This window comes from Nyctereutes procyonoides, unplaced genomic scaffold, assembly GCF_905146905.1.
Source record: "Nyctereutes procyonoides isolate TBG_1078 unplaced genomic scaffold, NYPRO_anot_genome, whole genome shotgun sequence".
NCBI lineage: Eukaryota > Metazoa > Chordata > Mammalia > Carnivora > Canidae > Nyctereutes > Nyctereutes procyonoides.
In genome coordinates, this window is record NW_026575135.1 from 36836699 (window position 1) to 36854633 (window position 17935).

Consider the following 17935-nt stretch of genomic DNA (forward strand, 5'->3'; position numbering starts at 1 on the left):
AAAAGGAACACAGATTCCACAACAGGGCCTGAACAAACATTATTGCTATTAATATGAGTAATAATATTTATTAAGTACTTTTACACAAAAGTACGTGATACCCTAATAAGTTCTGTACAGAATGAATCCTGTTTACCACAATATTCCATGTAAGAAAATGCACATTCTTTAACTATGCTCTTTAAGGAATATGCACAGCTCTTGCCTTCACAGAGTTTTCTATCTAAGCAGCGATTATGTGGCTAGTATCATCCTTGAGGCTGATATAAAGTCAATTCCTTGAGAATTTAATGAGCCTTGTTACATGCCAGTACTCTGCAGATAAAGAATGACAATATGCTCAGTGGGAAGGAAAACTGTGCAAAGGCAATAAAGAACACTACGGGTGAAAGTTGGAGAGTAGTGGGGAAGAGGATTAGATTCTAAGCAGGATAGGGCCAAATTATGGAGATTTTAAATATTTAAAAAGCTTAGCCCTAACACAGTAAAGATTTAGGAAGTCACTGATGGTACGTAGCCTCGCTCCTGAGCATTCCCTCCCAGCCCGCTCACCATACATATGTACAAGGAAGAAAAGGATGACAGTCCTCTCATTCCTCACAGCCAAATGTCCAGTCTTTGCTAATGTATCTGGTTTGGCCTTTATTAAAAAAATGGATTAAGCAGCAGAAGTAATGCCAGTATTAACTACATATGGGCTCTAAAATACAGTTAGGAAAAACAAATTTCAAATTACCATTAGGCTTCTATTAAACACCAAATCATATATGGATTCAATTAATAAAAACAATTGAAGGCAGTGTTTTAAAACCTATATTATGCATAATAATCACTCAACTTGTTAAATTCAGGTTATTAGGCCTCACCCCCACAAAGATTTTGATTCAATAAACTTGGGGCCCTAAATTATGCATTTTATATGAAAGCTTTAGAATCCGTTGATTCTAATGCAAGCGATCCAATACCAAACTGAAATAAAGTGGAAAAGTTCTAAAAGAGTACTAACAAATGGCTTATTGATATCTTTTATCTTTTCCTATTATGTAATATTTAATACATGAATTAAATATTTATCTCCTATTATGTAATATTTAAGACATGAAACCACAGGAATCCTTAATTTATCTATTTAGGCATTTATACTGTACATCATTGTTGGTGAAAAAAATGAAGGATTAATATGTCATTCTTCAACAATTAGAAATTAGATACTTTATCATTAAATATTCAAATTCTTGGACAAAATTAAAAGCCTTGTTTTTTATATTTATTTATTTATTTATTTATTTATTTATTTAGTTATTTAATTTTACTTATGATAGTCACAGAGAGAGAGAGAGAGAGGCAGAGACATAGGCAGAGGGAGAAGCAGGCTCCAGGCACTGGGAGCCCGACGTGGGATTCGATCCCAGGTCTCCAGGATCGCGCCCTGGACCAAAGGCAGGCGCCAAACCGCTGCGCCACCCAGGGATCCCAAAAGCCTTGTTTTTTAAAAGATAATTTTGCCAAGTAATTTGGTCATGAAATTTTGTCAAATCAATGATAATCAGATATGTAATCATAAAATTCATTTTTCTATTTTAAAACTTCTGGTTATCAATTCTTTTTAAAAAGGATATATTCAAAGAATATTTCAAGAAAAATGATTGGCATTTAAGTAAATCTTATAATTATGTATTTCATATTTTATATTTTGGCTAAAACTGCAACAAACAAAACTCTAATCTGGATATAAAACAAAAAACAAAGGCTTATAAAGTCAGTCATAATAACAATGGTTTTACATCATGAATAATGACAATATTCAATGCGAATGCTTATCATAAGTTAAACAGTGAGACTACTCAACAAGTGTTTGGAAGAAATGACATTTTAAATCTGGAAAAGGTAAATTACATTTACTAAAATTAATACTCTGCAATCATTTGGGGTCCTCTGAGGCAAGGTTTATTGGTTTGACTTTATATCCATCAAAACCTTTGTTAAAAGAGATAAAACAGACCAAATGTTTTATTCCATTCATTTTGTAGATATTTTTAAAATGAGAAAACTTCCAAGGTATCTATGATTTTCAGAGAAACAAAGTAAAGGATTTGTTCTAAACAGGGTACTATTAACAGTGGCATAAAATGTCGTAAGGTCCTATTTTTAGAGGAATGAAGAATATGGCATTATACATAAGATCCAGTTATTTGCCATCTTATATCCAATCTATAAGCTCAGGAATGTTGTATCTTATAAATAAGATCAATACCTATGGGGATAAGTGGATTTAAAAATGTTCTATTTCCTGTTGAGCAAAGAAGTTTCTACTGGAGGCTTAAGAGATGCCAAATAACCTACCAAACTAGACAGAGAAACAAACAAAAAGATTGATTTGAGAACAGTAATATATTAATATATATAAAATAATATACATTAAAATACACACATATATGTGGCAAGTTTAATCGAGTGAATCAAATAATACTGAGGTTACTTGGGAAAGGAGAGAGTAATTAGTGATGTTATTTTATTCCATAGTTTAAACTTTCATTTTATAAAAATTCCATGAACTGAAAATATTTCATATATTGAAGTAAATTTCTACAGCTATATTATGCCAGTTTCTTTAAATCTTAACTCCAGTATAGTTAACATAGAGTGTCATATTAGTTTCAGGTGTACAATGCTGTGATTCAACAATTCTATACATTACTCAGTGCTCATCATAAGTGTACTCTTAATCCTCTTGACCTATTTCACCCACCCTCCCACCCACCTCCCCTTTGGTAACCATCTACTAGTTCTCTAGTTAAGAATCTGTTTTTTTGATTCATCTTTTTCTCTCTATTCATTTGTTTCTTAAATTACAAATATGAGCGAAATCATATGGTATTTGTTTTTCTCTGGCTTACTTCACTTAGTATTGTATTCTAGATCCATTCATGTTGTTGCAAACATCTCATTCTTTTTTTATGGCTCAGTAACAGTCCATTGTACATATAGATACCACACCTTCTTTGTCCATTTATCCACTGATGGACACTTGGGCTGCTTCCATAATTTGGCTATTATAAATAATGCTGCAATAAACATAAGGGTGCATATATCCTTGAAAATAGGGGTAATTCTATTTTTAATTTTTTGAGGAACCTCTATACTGTCTACCATAGTGGTCGTACCAGTTTGCATTCCCACCAACACTGCGAAAGGATTCCTTTTTCTCCACATCCTCAACAATACTTGATGTTTTTCTGTGTTTTTGATTTTAGCCATTCTTGACAGGTGTGAGGTGATTTTTGCCTTCTGGTTTTGATTTCCATTTCCCTGATGATTAGTGATGATGAGCATCTTTTCAGGTGTCTTTTGGCCATCTTTATGTCTTCTTCAGAAAAATGCCTGTTCATGTCTTCTGCCCGTTTTTTAATTGGGTTATTTTTTTGGGGGTGTGGAGTTTTATAAATTATTTATACATTTTGGATACTTAACCCTTAATCAGATGTCATTTGCAAATATCTTCTCCCCTTCCATTGGTTGTCTTTTAGTTTTTGTTGATGGTTTCTTTTGCTGTGCAGAAACTTTTTATTTTGATGTATCCCAACAGTTTATTTTTGCTTTTATTTCCCTTGTCTCAGGAGACATATCTAGAAAAATATTGCTATGGCTGATGTCAGAGAAATTACTGCTATGTTGTCTTTTAGGATTACTATGGTTTCAGGTCTCACATTTAGGTCCTTAATCCATTTTGAGTTACTTTTGTGTACAGTGTAAGAAAGTGGTCCATCCAGTTCCATTCTTTTGCATGCAGCGGTCCAGTTTTCCCAACACCATTTGTTGAAGGACTGACTTTTTCCATTGCATATTCTTGCCTCTTTTATCAAAGATTAAATTGACCATACAGCTGTGGGTTTATTTCTGTGCTTTCTTTGCTGTTCCACTCATCAGTGTGTTTATTTTTATGTCAGGACCTTACTGTTTTGATTATTACAGCTCTGTAGTATGATATGCCAGTTTTTTTGTTTGTTTGAATATTTTATTTATTCATGTGACACACACACACACACACACACACACACACACACACATACACAGAGGCAGAAACATAGGCAGAGGGAGAAGCAGGCTCCCTGTGGAGAGTGTGATACAGGACTTGATCCCAGGACCCCGGGATCACACACTGAGCCAAAGGCAGATGCTCAACCACTGAGCCACCAGGTCCCCCAACAAGCCAGTTTTTAAATCATGCATGCCATCTGAAGGGCAAAGTAGCACAAGTAACTCAATCTCATGAAAGATTGCTAAAAACCAAAATAAAACATTGTGATTTCAGGATAAAATAGAGAATATAGAGTTACTTTCCCACTGTAGTCAAACTGTTTTGATGCTTATTTTGAAAGGTCAAAGAACTATCATTAGAATTTCACATTTATAATAGAAATTTAATTTGATTCAGTAGTGATTATTGCCACATGCTGAATATTTTGCAAGGCACCTGGTAGATACTGTGGAGGTGGAGATTGATAAAACATTGTCCTTCAGTTTAAGAAACTTATCATCTACCTACTGGCAACAGATTCATTTGCTAGCTATAAGACAAGGCAGAATGAAAGGCACCAAAAAGAGATATAAACAACTCAGAGTGGGATTAAAGGGACAGAGCATCACCAGATCCCTGGTTTCTGGTATCTCTGAAACTAGAGTTGCTCCTCCTTGATTGTCTCACAAGACCTAAGGGAAGAATACTGTCTGATTATGTGGGACAAATGTACAGACGAGAGGCCGAAAAAGCTCCTTATGAAGACTTTCAAACAAACCACCTTTATCCACCCTTCCCCGGTCACTCTTAGTGGTTCCTTGTGTAGCCAATTACTGAGGCTCTCTAAGGTTCTTCAGCTGTCAGATAATTTCTAGACAGCACAGCCTTTGCAGGCACTTTTGATTTGTCTTCTGTTTGTTCTGCTAAATCATTTACCATTCTTCTACTCATTCCATGTCTAACAGGTTATGGGCTGGGGTTCAGATGTCTCCGAGCTTCAATAAAACTAGGGCAACTTTCTGGTTGTTCTTGCTGGATTTTCAAAAGGAGAGTGGAGAGGAAATGACTGCTTTCATCTTAAAACCTGTCTTGATTACATGATTATTACAATTCCATCACTGAAATGATGTTAAGAAAAGAATATTAAAAATAGGATGGAGTATGTTAAACTCAAACTATAAAACCAAATCTTTTCTAGACAAATTTTGAACAACGTGGCAAGTGGGTAGGAGAAGATTCTTTGCGGTTTCAGAAAGCAAAAACTTCGGAGTGTTCCCACCTCATCTCAAGGAGGCCACCACCCTGACAAAAGTAAAGTACAGATTAGTAAACTATGAATAATTCAAACCTTCACAAAGATGGTGAACTCTTCAACTTTCTTATTGGCTAACAGTAATTTCTTCTGTGCACCTTCCAGGGCTTGCTCACTTTGCAGTGCTAATCCTTGAAGATGTTTAGATGCTGCTGTTTCAATCTCTGCCATTGCAGATTCGGTCTCACTTATTTTTGATACTAGGAAACTTAGTTTGATATCCTGAAAAAAGACCAGAGATAACAGAATAAAAAATGATTCACAAACATATTTGGAAGGGTTAGGTATATATGTCAGATAGAGAAATGGTTTCATGGTTCTCTTTTTATACATATTTATTTTTATTTTGGTAAAATTGATGGTTGTTTTCGTTTCTTTTTTTTATGTGGAATGTATGTGCAACTTTTATTTTTTATTTTATTTTTTTCCAATAAATATTCTGAGTACATATTCCCATATATTTATCATCAAAGTTAGTTCATATTTTTAAAAATAATAAATCATTAAAGACATGGAAGCTATTTTAGACCAAAAGATCTCACATATCAAATGGAAATATTTAATTAGTTTATAAGGTTAGGTGGATCTAAGAAATTTATATTCACTTAGACAAGTTCTTAACAATAATGTTCATTTTAAAGATATTATCAAGACATAAAATCTATTTATCTAATACAGCACTACCATTAATGTTAAACAAATTCTTAGTGTTTCATGTCGAGATAAAAATGTTCTTTGCAGTTATCTGAAACAATTAGGTTGGTCCTAATAGTTTTGGGGAGAAAAAATGACAACTTTAAAAATGAAAAAGTTACAGTTATATTCCATTTCTAAGCTAACATGTCTAAAAAGCATACTTTTTTTTCTAATTCCTCTTTAGTTTTTTGATACATCTTTTCGTACTGTGACTTCTCTTTCACGGCAACACTGAGTCTCTGCTTTAGTGAATCAATTGATACCTTCTTGTTGGAACATTCTTCGGTTAGTGTCTTCACCTACAGTAAAAGCATAAAGGTAACTATTATCCTAGTTGTATACTCCATTTGTTGTAACAGAAACCAAAAAAATTCAGGAATATGTCTAATTTATTTTCTCATAAATGATACCAAATTTAAATAAATAAAAGTTTAAAAACTGATATAAATGTATAAGGTTTGTAGCACTCATAGTGTGAATGAGACTAAAATCCTTAAATCAATAGCAAAACAAAAAATGCACAAAAATATATGAATGCTGGTATGAAGTGGTCTACCTAATAAAACAATACTAATTTTAACTGTTTCCTTTAGTTACTAACCTAAACTTCCTTAAGCAAGAGGTGGTTGTTTTTGATTCTTAAACAATTCAAGTCATGGATAACTTTCAGTTAGAACCATATAACATGTACTTTATAAAATAAAATTAAATAAGGTATGCATTTTTATTATACATTTGAAAGAAGAAATAGTTTTTCTTTTTTCATTCAATACCACTAAATATATATAATTACTTATACGAAGACTCTAAGACTATATCTGGAACAATTATTAAGGTTTAAAAATCAGCAACATTTAAAGGACGACACAGAAAAAAAAAACTATAAGAATTATAATTTATGTGAGTATGTGGAGGAAAAAAAGAAAGAAAATCCATGTGCATTTGTCTTGCTCATGTAAAATTTTCTCTCTTAAATCCATTTGAGCTAACAGATACTTACATTTTTATCTCCAAAAAGGAAAGTAAGAGAGATGCCCTCTCTGGAGTGGATAACATTTAATGAATGCCAAAGCACAAGCTGCTTTATGAGTTGTGCAAATAGCACCTTTTTTTAAAAAAAAAAAAATCTTAGTCAGCAAATTGCTGATTTCTACTTTGGGGTCAGATATGCAACTATGTTAAATACAACAGTCTTCCTAAATACACCGAACTAAGTGTAGAGAAGGAAAAGTATACTTTTTAAAAATGGTGGTAAGTATATTTTTAAAAGAATTTCTGGTAGTTACTGGTTATCACCATTTGCATTTCATATATGCTTCAATTTGTCATTATAAATGTTAGTAAATTAAATAAAGTGAATAAATAATTTTAAGTTGTATAAATTAAACTTTAAAATACTGAATAAAATGTAATTATATACCCCAGAAGCATTGAAGATTTTTAAATTTATACTTGATTATCTTCTCATGGTATGTTCACAGATATAAAGAGAATGTGTAGCTATGTGTTATGTATGAGATCTGAGTCTTGAATTCGAAAACAAATAATGTACTTTCAGAGCATATAATTGTGTAACAGTATAAATGTATTCTATGAATATCTTCTATAAATTTATTAAGATTGAATACTCAAGTTAAAGATATAAGTAAGAGGGAAGTGATTTTTTTCAGTGTCAGAGAACATAAAAGTTAATACCTTTTTTTCAAGATTTTCTAACATTTCATTAATACTCTCATTACTTTCTGAATTTACTTTCTGTCGAAATTTCAAGTCCTCTATCAAATGTCTTTTCATGGTTATATCCCTCTCCATTCGAGACATCCTTGAAAGGGGGGGAAAACGTTTTATTGAGAGTGTTAGAAAATACTTTAACAGTGATTATATAATTATATTATAATCTTACATATTATCCAGTGCTATACCTACTGCTAATTTTCAAATGCTATCTGATGTTAATTGCAAATTAATAAGATAATTGCATGAGATGAAATATTGTTCTATTAATACTTTGAGTACTTGTAAAACCTGTAATTCAGTTGTGATTGGTAATTATAGTATTATATATATATATGCATTAAGACCAAAAAATAGAAGAACCGGGCAGCCCGGGTGGCTAAGCAGTTTAGCGCCGCATTCAGCCCAAGGCCTGATCCTGGAGACTCAGGATCAAGTCCCACGTCAGGCTTCCTGCATGGAGCTTCTCCCTCTGCCTGTGCCTCTGTCTTTCCCTCTCTCTGTCTCTCATGAATAAATAAATAAAATCTTTTTTAAAAATAGAAAAACTGAGAAAGATTGACAAAATTTATGAAAAATTAAAATTGTTATATTTAAATTATATTCTTGCATTGCTAAGAAAAATCAAACTGATATTTAGAGATCATGAACAAGTCTAACAGTGACTGGAAACAATTCTATACTTTAATAAACAAATGTAAAATCTTATACCATCATATAGAAACACAATAAACTTAGGCATGGTATCTTCTTATTTAGTATCATTTGTGATTGAATTGACCCTTCAGTGTAGCTTAAGTGGATAACATGTATAAAATGGCAACTGCTGTGGCAACTACTACTAGTACTACCAAATAATAACAGATAGCATTTACTGTGGGCCTGCTGTGTGCTGGTTTCTGTTACAAGTGCTCTACATGCACTCATTCAAGCCTCACAAGAATTTTAGGAGCGAATGCTATTAAACTGTGATACTGAGCTAGCAGGTAGAGGAGCCAGGATTCAAAGAATGTCATCTCTAGAGCCCTTACTGTTAAATAGTAAACAAGACTGTCCCTTAGACTCATAAATAAACTTGATGATATTTTGTTTAAAAAATTAACCAATCTTTCATCTAGTTTCACATGTTAATATCACTTCCAAGTTATCTTCACTTAAAATGTGGTATACACATATGTACTTGAGATATATATGTATAGTTCTCAAATTATCAACCACAGACTGGAATTCTATCTAAACACGTTATTATTCCTGAGCTCTAATAATATATGTATAAAAGATATAGAAAGGAAATCATTTTGATTCAGTGAAATAGAAGATTTTAAATCCCTTTTTGTTAATATACACATGCAGTACAAACTTTTGTAATCTTCCTTTTATTTTAGAGACAAACCAAACTTTCCTTTCCCCTTAGTTCTATAAACTTAAGCAATTAAATCCAATAAAAGATCAACCTACGTATATAGTTTTGGTCAAATAATTACCACATTCAGAAGTTTCCTGTTCATAGTCTTTAGGTTACTAATTTACATACATTCAAAATTAATTGTTTAAGAATGAAAATCTAACTTTATATTCTTACTCTGATGAAAAGTAGTAAATATTTTGCCACCAACCATGCTTATCGGTAATATTACTTAAACTTTCATTTTATTGAGGCTTAAGCATGAACTAAGGAAGGAAAACTTCATTTTGAGAACAACTTCAGGGGTATCCCTAGGTGGCTCAGTGGTTTAGCACCTGCCTTCCGTCCGCGGTGAGGTCCTGGGGTCTCAGGATTGAGTCCCACATCGGGCTCCCTGCATGGAGCCTGCTTCTCCCTCTGCCTGTGTCTCTGCCTGTGTCTCTCATGAGTAAATAAATAAATCTTTAAAAAACAAACAACCCCCAACTTCATTGTTTCTTGGATGCAATTAATAGAGTTAACTACCACTAGGTGGCACCAAATACAATGGATACGAATATCAAAACCTACTTTTCATGCATTTCCTTTATGTGTTCTTCTTTTGCTAGGAGTTCAAATTTCAGAGACTTCACATTTGATGACTGTTTAGTGAGTTCATTAGTTGCATTCTAGGTTAAAAATACACATAAAATAAAATACACCTTTCAATCTTTGGTGGAATGCAGCATACAAATAAATGACATTCTCAGTAAGAGTATTAAATTTGGAAAATTATGGTTATAATTAAGAAAGACATTTTAATATTTTTAAATACTTTATTTTATAGGTTTTAATACAAGTACTATGGTACACTAAAATTTTTATATAACATACCAAAACCACAGAAGAATGCCATTGTATAACAACTGCAAAAAGTATTTCCCCAAAATACATGTATGGAAAATATGGATTGTCTTTGTAAAATGTAAATGTGCATATGATTTAGTATTTTAATGGGTTAATAAGATCACTTAAAATGAATGGTGAGTTTACTAAGAACATGTAACAGACCAAATATGGTCACAAATGCTCTGCAGCTCCTCCCACGAGGAGGTGAGATTCATCTTCCAACCCTTTTGAGTCTGGTCTGGCCTGTGATTTGCTTTAGCCAAAAAAATGTGGCAGAGATGACATGATGCAAGTACCAGATCCTGGGCCTAAGTCCTTGCAGCTTGTACTTTTGCCCTCTTGGAATGCTGCCTGGGATCACCTTGCAGGGAAGACAGAGGAAAGGCCATGTGGAGCAGACAGCCCACAGACCAACTACCAGGCTGTGAGGCTTTCTCAGAACTTCCCATCCAGATAAATCCTTCAGTTAGAATGCAGGCACATGAGAGAACTCAAAAGACAAAAGCTAAGAACTGCCCAGTCAATCCACTGGATCATAAGAATTAATAAATTGCTTCTGTTTTAATCTGCTACATTTTAAGATAGTTTGTCAGACAGTAACAGATAACTGATAGGGAAATTGACTAACACTAAATACTTTCATACTTGAATTCATTAATAATATTACTTATTATGAAAGTATCTATGCATAAACATCAGTTTTCAAAGCTGAACAGCTCTGTGGATTTGTTGACTGTGCAGTCTAGGAACCAGAGGTAGCAACTGGAGTGTCAGGAACCTTAACTTTCAACTTTGACTCAAGTTCCAGGTGAACACGTAATCTGAGATATTACCTAGTATTTTTGACAGAGTTTCTCCACCTACAAGACAGTGTAAACATACATTAATTCATTAAAATTTTAAAATATTAAGTTAATATAAACAAAATAAAATGTGATAGCTGTAAAAATATTTGGAGTAGGGCAGCCCAGGTGGCTCAGAGGTTTAGCGTCGCCTTCAGCCAAGGGCGTGATCCTGGAGACCTGGGATTGAGTCCCACATTGGGCTCCCTGCATGGAGCCTGCTTCTCCCTCTGCCTGTGTGTCTCTGCCTCTCTCTCTCTCTAAGTCTCTCATGAATAAATAAATAAATAAATAAATAAATAAATAAATAAATAAAATCTTTAAAAATATTTGGAGTAGTTATTTTGCAAATCTTTCTAGTAACTATAGTCAATTGTTTCTGTTAGAACTATTCCCAGCTTTGACTATCTTATGCTAAAAAAAATAAACCTGAAAAGATGAAACCATTAATCACACCATGTAAATATGAGTCAAATTCATTAGACAGACTTTAAATATTTCATTGGTACATCACTGTAAATATAAAATTTGAAAAAAAATAAATTTTTATATTAAGTATATAAATTTTCTTAAAAATTCAAGACTACCTCAACATGCATGGCAAGTGTATTAAATGTTAAACATTTTGATTAAGTGGGGGCATGTGGTAGCTCACCAGTTAAGTGTCTGACTTAATCTCAGCTCAGATCATGATCTCGGGTTGTGGGATCCATCCCCACTCATGCCCGACAGTGGAGCCTGCTTAAAATTCTCTTTCTCTCTGTCACCCTCCACCCCACCCCAATCCCTCTCTCTCTAAAAATAAATAAAAGTTAAAAATTTATTTTGCTTGTTTGTGTAATGCAATCTAAGTCCCCACCATATTTGACATGCATTGCCAGAATAAGATATTCCACACTAGTGAATTTAGCAGATAATTGAAGCTTTTGCTATAATCATTAATCTTAAATTCTCTCTGGAATGATTGTTCACTCACTTAGAAATATGAATATCCAGAATTACATTAAGCATTATAATAGTGATACTACACTATAGTGATATTACATTATAAATATTATCACTGTATTAATCATTTATGTTATCCTGCTATATTATATTATCACTGTATAATTATATTGTCATGCCTTTTGGAATGGTTACTGATCCCTACTCTAAATGGTCCCAGACTGCTGTTTTTCTCATTTTGTATTTTTATCTTAACATTTTCATATTTTCTTTTCCTGTCAACCTGTTGGTTGAAATTTCTTGCTTCTTCCATCCATATTCCTGTCTAAAAACAATCGTCCTGCTTCTTAATACACCTACTTCTAATCTGCTGGTTCTGAGGTATTTTCTGCTGAGAAGTTAAACAAACACACTTATTAGAGCTATATTTAAAATAAAAGATAGCAGGCATAAATGAAGTATGATAGTATCTTCAGTGGAATAAATTAAGTGCATTTTAAGGTAGCTGTTTGATTCCTTTCTGTTTTTAGACTTAAGGCTGTTATTTTAGGTGACTGAACATGCTGTAAGTCTGACTTCTAGAGAGTTGGGAGATTACTGAATTATAGTAAATAAAACAACACCAGCTTCATATATACTTTTGCCAGAACCTCTAAATCTCACAGCCATTTCATTTGATCCTTAAAAATCCTTATGAAGTGGGTAGAAGGGTATCCCTGCTTTAGACCTCTGGAGAAACTATTTCCTCAGCTGGGTCCTATAAGAAGCTAGTGCACAAAGAATGATCACAACCTAGGGCCCCTAACATTTTCCACTTCGACTATACAATACTTCTCTGTGGCAAGACCTCAATTCTGTAGTAAAACATATATTCCAAAAATATCACAATGGTAAGAATCCATCATGGTTAGAGCTCTTCTAAGTTTGTTAATTTTTTTTTTAAATTGCAGAGTGTATGAGTAAAAGCATGGACTCTGAATTCAGATGAGATATGTTCTAATCTTGACTCTATCACTTAGTAGCTCAGTTGACCTTGGACAATTATCCTCTGCATCTCTGCGTTCTCAACTATAAAACAGAATAATGGACTTCACCTCACAGGATAGAAATGAGGGTTTTTTTTTTTTTAAAAAAAGATTTTATTTATTTGTTTGAGAGAGAGAGAGAGCACATAAGCAGGGGGAAGGAGCAGAGGGAGGAGAGGGAGAAGCAGGCTCTCCCGCTGAGCAGGAAGCCCAACAGATGCAGGATTCCATCCCAGCACCCTGAGATCATGACCTGAGCTGAAGGCAGATAGATGCTTAACTGACTGAGCTACCCAAGTACCCCTAGAAATGAGGTTTAAACAGTTAATATTTGTAAAGGAATTAGAACTAGCCTGGCAATAGTTTAGACATAAAGGAACAGTAGTTTTTTATTTTTTAAGATTTTATTTATTCATGAGAGACACAGAGAAAGAGAGAGAGAGAGAGAGCGAGAGAGCGAGAGAGAGAGAGAGAGAGAGAGAGAGAAGAGGCGCCATGCAGGGAGCCCGACTCGATCCCAGGGCTCCAAGGATCACACCCTGGGCCAAATGTGGTGCTAAACCGCTAAGCCACCCGGGCTGCCCAGAAACAGCAGTTTAAATACTATTACGTTCCATTATTGACTTACTGGGAAACAGGAAGAGACCATGGTATACACCAAAAGGAATGCTTTTAACAATCAGGAATTCAAAGTATCACAAATACAAATTGAAGTACTAGCCAGTTCAAATTGTATAAATAACCATAAATAAACTAAATACAAATAGACACACACACACATACACACACATCATCATCATCATCACTGGAAGGAATTTGTACATCTTTAAATATTTGATTATCTCTCTATATGAAGTTGGGTACCTTGAAGAAACATGTATAATATAGGTAAAAATGAAGATACAGAAAAAACACATGAACACTCAAATGATACTGAATGTACCATGTATATCTGAGAAGTACACCTAAGAATTTACACAGAAAAGTCTAAAATTAATTGGATAAAATTTTTAAAAAGTAAATGTTTAAACATTTCATATATTCAGATCTAACCAGGTTTTCTTAATTAAGCATAAACACATCAACTGGAAAGGAAGTTATTTCTTGGAAAATTATTATGTTAGCAATTTGATTATCTCTTATGGGCTGAACTATGTCCCCTCAAAATTTACACGTTGAAGTCTTAACCCCAGTACCTCAGAATGTGACTGTATTTGGATAAGGCCTTTAAAGAGGTAATTAAGGTAAAATGAGGTCATATGGGTGGACCTTCATCTGCTGTGACTAGTATCCTTATAAGAGGAAGAGAGTAAACACAGGTCACACAGACTTGGGGATGACCATGTAAGGACACAGGTGGCTATCTACAAGCTAATGAGAGAATCTACAACCTATTGATACCTTGATCTTGGACTTGTAGACTCCAGTATACGAGGTAAAAAAAAATTCCATTTTTTTAAAGATTTTATTCATGAGAGACACACAGAGAGAGAGAGAGAGAGAGAGAGAGAGAGGCAGAGACACAGGCAGAGGGAGAGAAGCAGGTTCCACGCAGGGAGCAGGACGTGGGACTCGATTCCGGGTCTCCAGGATCAGGCCCTGGACCGAAGGCAGTGTTAACCTGCTGAGTCACCCGGGCTGCCCAATTTCCATTTTTTAAAGGTACACAGTCTGTGGTATTTTCTTAGAGCAAACCTAGCAAACTAATGGAATATCAAAACAGCAATTTGTAGTAGCACAGTGTACTAGGTACCTTAAGATCCTGGTCTTCTAAGGTACTTCCATATTAAATCATGAAACAAGGCAGAAGTAAGATTTATCCTTTTGTCCCTATGTAGCCTGGTCAGTGTCCTAGGACTCTAGGCTAGATATGGACACTTCACTTCAAAGATACCTCAAGGACAGTACAAGTTGCTCCAGGCATTCTCATAGTCTTATCTTTGTGACTCACACACTCTTCCAAAGTGAAGAGAGATTTACATATGGGTGAAAACTTATACCATGGGAAACCATAATGTAAACAACTTAGAGATATTGATGTGGGTTCATTATTTCCAAAACTTATATTAGACCATTTAGTAGTAAGTAATATCAAATAAGTTAACTTAAAACTAATTAACCACTTAAAAATTTTAGAAGTCAAATTAGGTATTATTGGATCCAACATTCTATTTTATCTTGGTGAAAACTAAAGCTGTATGAAGACTTAAATCTAAGAAGAATCACAGAATTGTTAATTAAAGTCTCTGTAGTAGATATAGATAAGGTCAAAGAATAGTTCAATGATTTTATTTTCTGTAATAGACACTTAACACTAAAATAGTTGACATATATTTTAGTCCACTTTTTTACATACAGAAATGCATTTTAAGAAAAGATGTATACACCAAAGCTTGCATAACTATTTTTTCTCACATTTCCAATATGTAAGGTATTTAAACTTATAAAATGTAGTGGTTGAGGCAAGTTCTGCACATTAAAAACTCTCAAGAAGATGGTATTCAAGAAATATCTAAATTAGTGCCACTGTGTATTATTTGATTATTATTAACAAAGCAAAATATTTTAAAGTAATGATATATTCTTCTACTTTAAGCTTTTATCCTATTTTCTCCTCTTAGTAATCCTTCATTTAAAGATATTACTGGAGAGTGCACATATCATATTTTGAAATAAAAACAACTGAGTCTGTTTAACAATTCCTTATTCTTATACCCTTTTAATAGTCATGGCCACTCTGTTCCTAATGTATCCTGTGCATTTCCAACCAGAACTTGCTTTCTAGTGATTCCCATAGTGATGGTCCCACATCCACTGTCTTTTTAGCTCCCAGATAGCAATACCCATGGAACAAAATAACTAAATACATGAGGAATAAATGAATTTGTTTTAGAACAGTATGAAATAAAAATTTCAAATCCTGTTTCTTACAAGGTAATTCTATTTAAACTAAGGTCAGTCTTATTTTTAAGCTGTTGACAGTTATACTGGACTTAGTATTCTTTACAAAGAAAAGGAACATTGCTTTTTACTTATTCTCAGGTTTCAGTGGCTGAAATTTATTAAACCAACCATCTTTGCTCTGTGGTTCTCCCTCCCTCCATAACTTCTCTCCTCCTTCCTCATCTCTAACTAATAACAACCAAATTAAAATAGTAGCAACTGTGTAGAGGGAAGCAATTCTATTTATGTTGATACAGTAAAGTTTAAAGGAATTCTGCTCAGTGGAGGGAGGGATGGAGTTTAGAGGGGCGTTCAGTAATGGAAAAGAAATGACAATAGCTAGTTTCCATCATCTTCTAAATTAGGATTTCATAGTGTCTTGTTATTTTCTCAGAGAATAGTGTTATGAGTTACCGTATAAGAAACTACTATGCTGAAAGAGAATGATGAGGTCAAAAACAGTATTAATAACTTTTAGATTATTTATACCACAATTTACCCTTACTAGAATTAAATTAGAATATAAACATGTCTTTAAGTATTCACTAACTTAATATGTTTTCATGCCTAATAAAATTTATAATCGGGAATCCCTGGGTGGCTCAGCGGTTTACTGCCTGCCTTTGGCCCAGGGCGCGATCCTGGAGTCCTGAGATCAAGTCCTATGTTGGGTTCCCAACATGGAGCCTGCTTCTCCCTCCTCCTGTGTGTGTCTCTGCCTCTCTCTCTCTCTCTCTCTCTCTATATATATATATATATATATATATATATACATATATATATATATATGTATATATATATATAATGAATAAATAAGTAAATACATTTTTAAAAATAAAATAAAATTTATAATCACCTTTAATTTACACTGCAATTGCTTCATCTCCAAATCCATGCTCCTTGAAGGACCAAGTGATGTAACTTGTATCCGTGGAACTATTACCCGGGAAACTTCTTCTGCCAAACTTGTGATTTCAGATGAGGACTCCAATTTCTTCAGCAAGTCTTCTTTTTCCTTCCGAAGCCCAGCCAAATCCAAATTTAGCTTCTTTTTTAAAAAGACAATAAACAGAAATGTATTATAAAAGTAATTACCTTTACAATTATCAGCATAAAATTCTGCTAAAGAAAAAAGTGAAATTAATTCTAAATATAGTTATTATAAAAACTACAGAAACTATAACCTCTACTAGTTTTTGCCTAAGGATGTAGGGCTTGTAAAGGTTAAAACTAAATGGACCAGCTGTACCTAGCATGTTTTGGTTGGCTGGTCTTTACTCATGATGTGCTATTTCTTTGACTTCACATATATGTGGCTCAGCCAGAGATTCACATATTTGATAACCTTGACTTTAGGGCTGATGTACTTAACTGGTAAAAGCCAAGCTGGAGCAGGACAGATAACAGATGCTAGTTGTTTATTCCACTGGGTAGGTCTTACCATCCTATATGGCAGCCAAAATGCTTCTCATTTAGTAACATAAATGTTAAGTCCAATTAGCAGAAGAGGCTTATTAGAGATTTAGTTCAAATAAATAGCATGCAAATTCACTCAGTCTTATGCATCTGATCGATAGTTGACAAGTCTTCTTTGTAATGTTAACATAGAATTGCACTAAACTCCTTATATTTGAATTTTTAATAATATCAACATTTTACTAAAGGATATACTGGTAATGTTTTTATAAAATAGTGTAAAATAAATAGTCTTAATGTCAACCCTTCTTGTTCACCAATCTGTAGTCAGCAGAAAGCCACCAAGCTATAACAGCATAACAACTCAGAGCTACTTAAGAGGATAACTGCATTTACTATTTTATCATTCCAAAGAAGCTTATAAAATGGTAGTTTAACATAAGGAACAATTAGACAAAATGGTACTGAAATCTCTCAGGGGTCAAAAAATCTTTCTTAGTGAAAAATTCTTATGAGAAACAGTAAAAGATGTACCCAACATGTACAGTAGTATAAATATGGGACACAATAAGTTATTTAAGTATTAACACTATATTTACACACTTTTACAAACTATACCAACAACTTCATATGTATCTGTGCATATAAGTATATACTATTAAATATGAATATTTTAGATATTGGATTCAAAACTAGGGCTTGATATATTTG

At 33.5% G+C, this 17935-nt stretch overlaps 1 protein-coding gene across 4 annotated transcripts in view; it reads right to left on the reverse strand.

The window, feature by feature from the left end:
• CNTLN (centlein) overlaps positions 1 to 17935 on the reverse strand; it is a 323526-nt gene that overhangs the window by 25059 nt on the left and 280532 nt on the right. For 3 of the 4 annotated variants that reach the window (XM_055302562.1, XM_055302564.1, XM_055302561.1), the window contains 5 exons: positions 16665 to 16856; positions 9736 to 9833; positions 7722 to 7848; positions 6188 to 6325; positions 5367 to 5552 (listed from right to left, as the gene is read on the reverse strand). In XM_055302562.1, the coding sequence (XP_055158537.1) occupies positions 5367 to 5552; positions 6188 to 6325; positions 7722 to 7848; positions 9736 to 9833; positions 16665 to 16856 (741 nt within the window). The remainder of the gene's footprint in view (positions 1 to 5366; positions 5553 to 6187; positions 6326 to 7721; positions 7849 to 9735; positions 9834 to 16664; positions 16857 to 17935) is intronic. The other variant, XM_055302563.1, reaches the window with a different exon arrangement.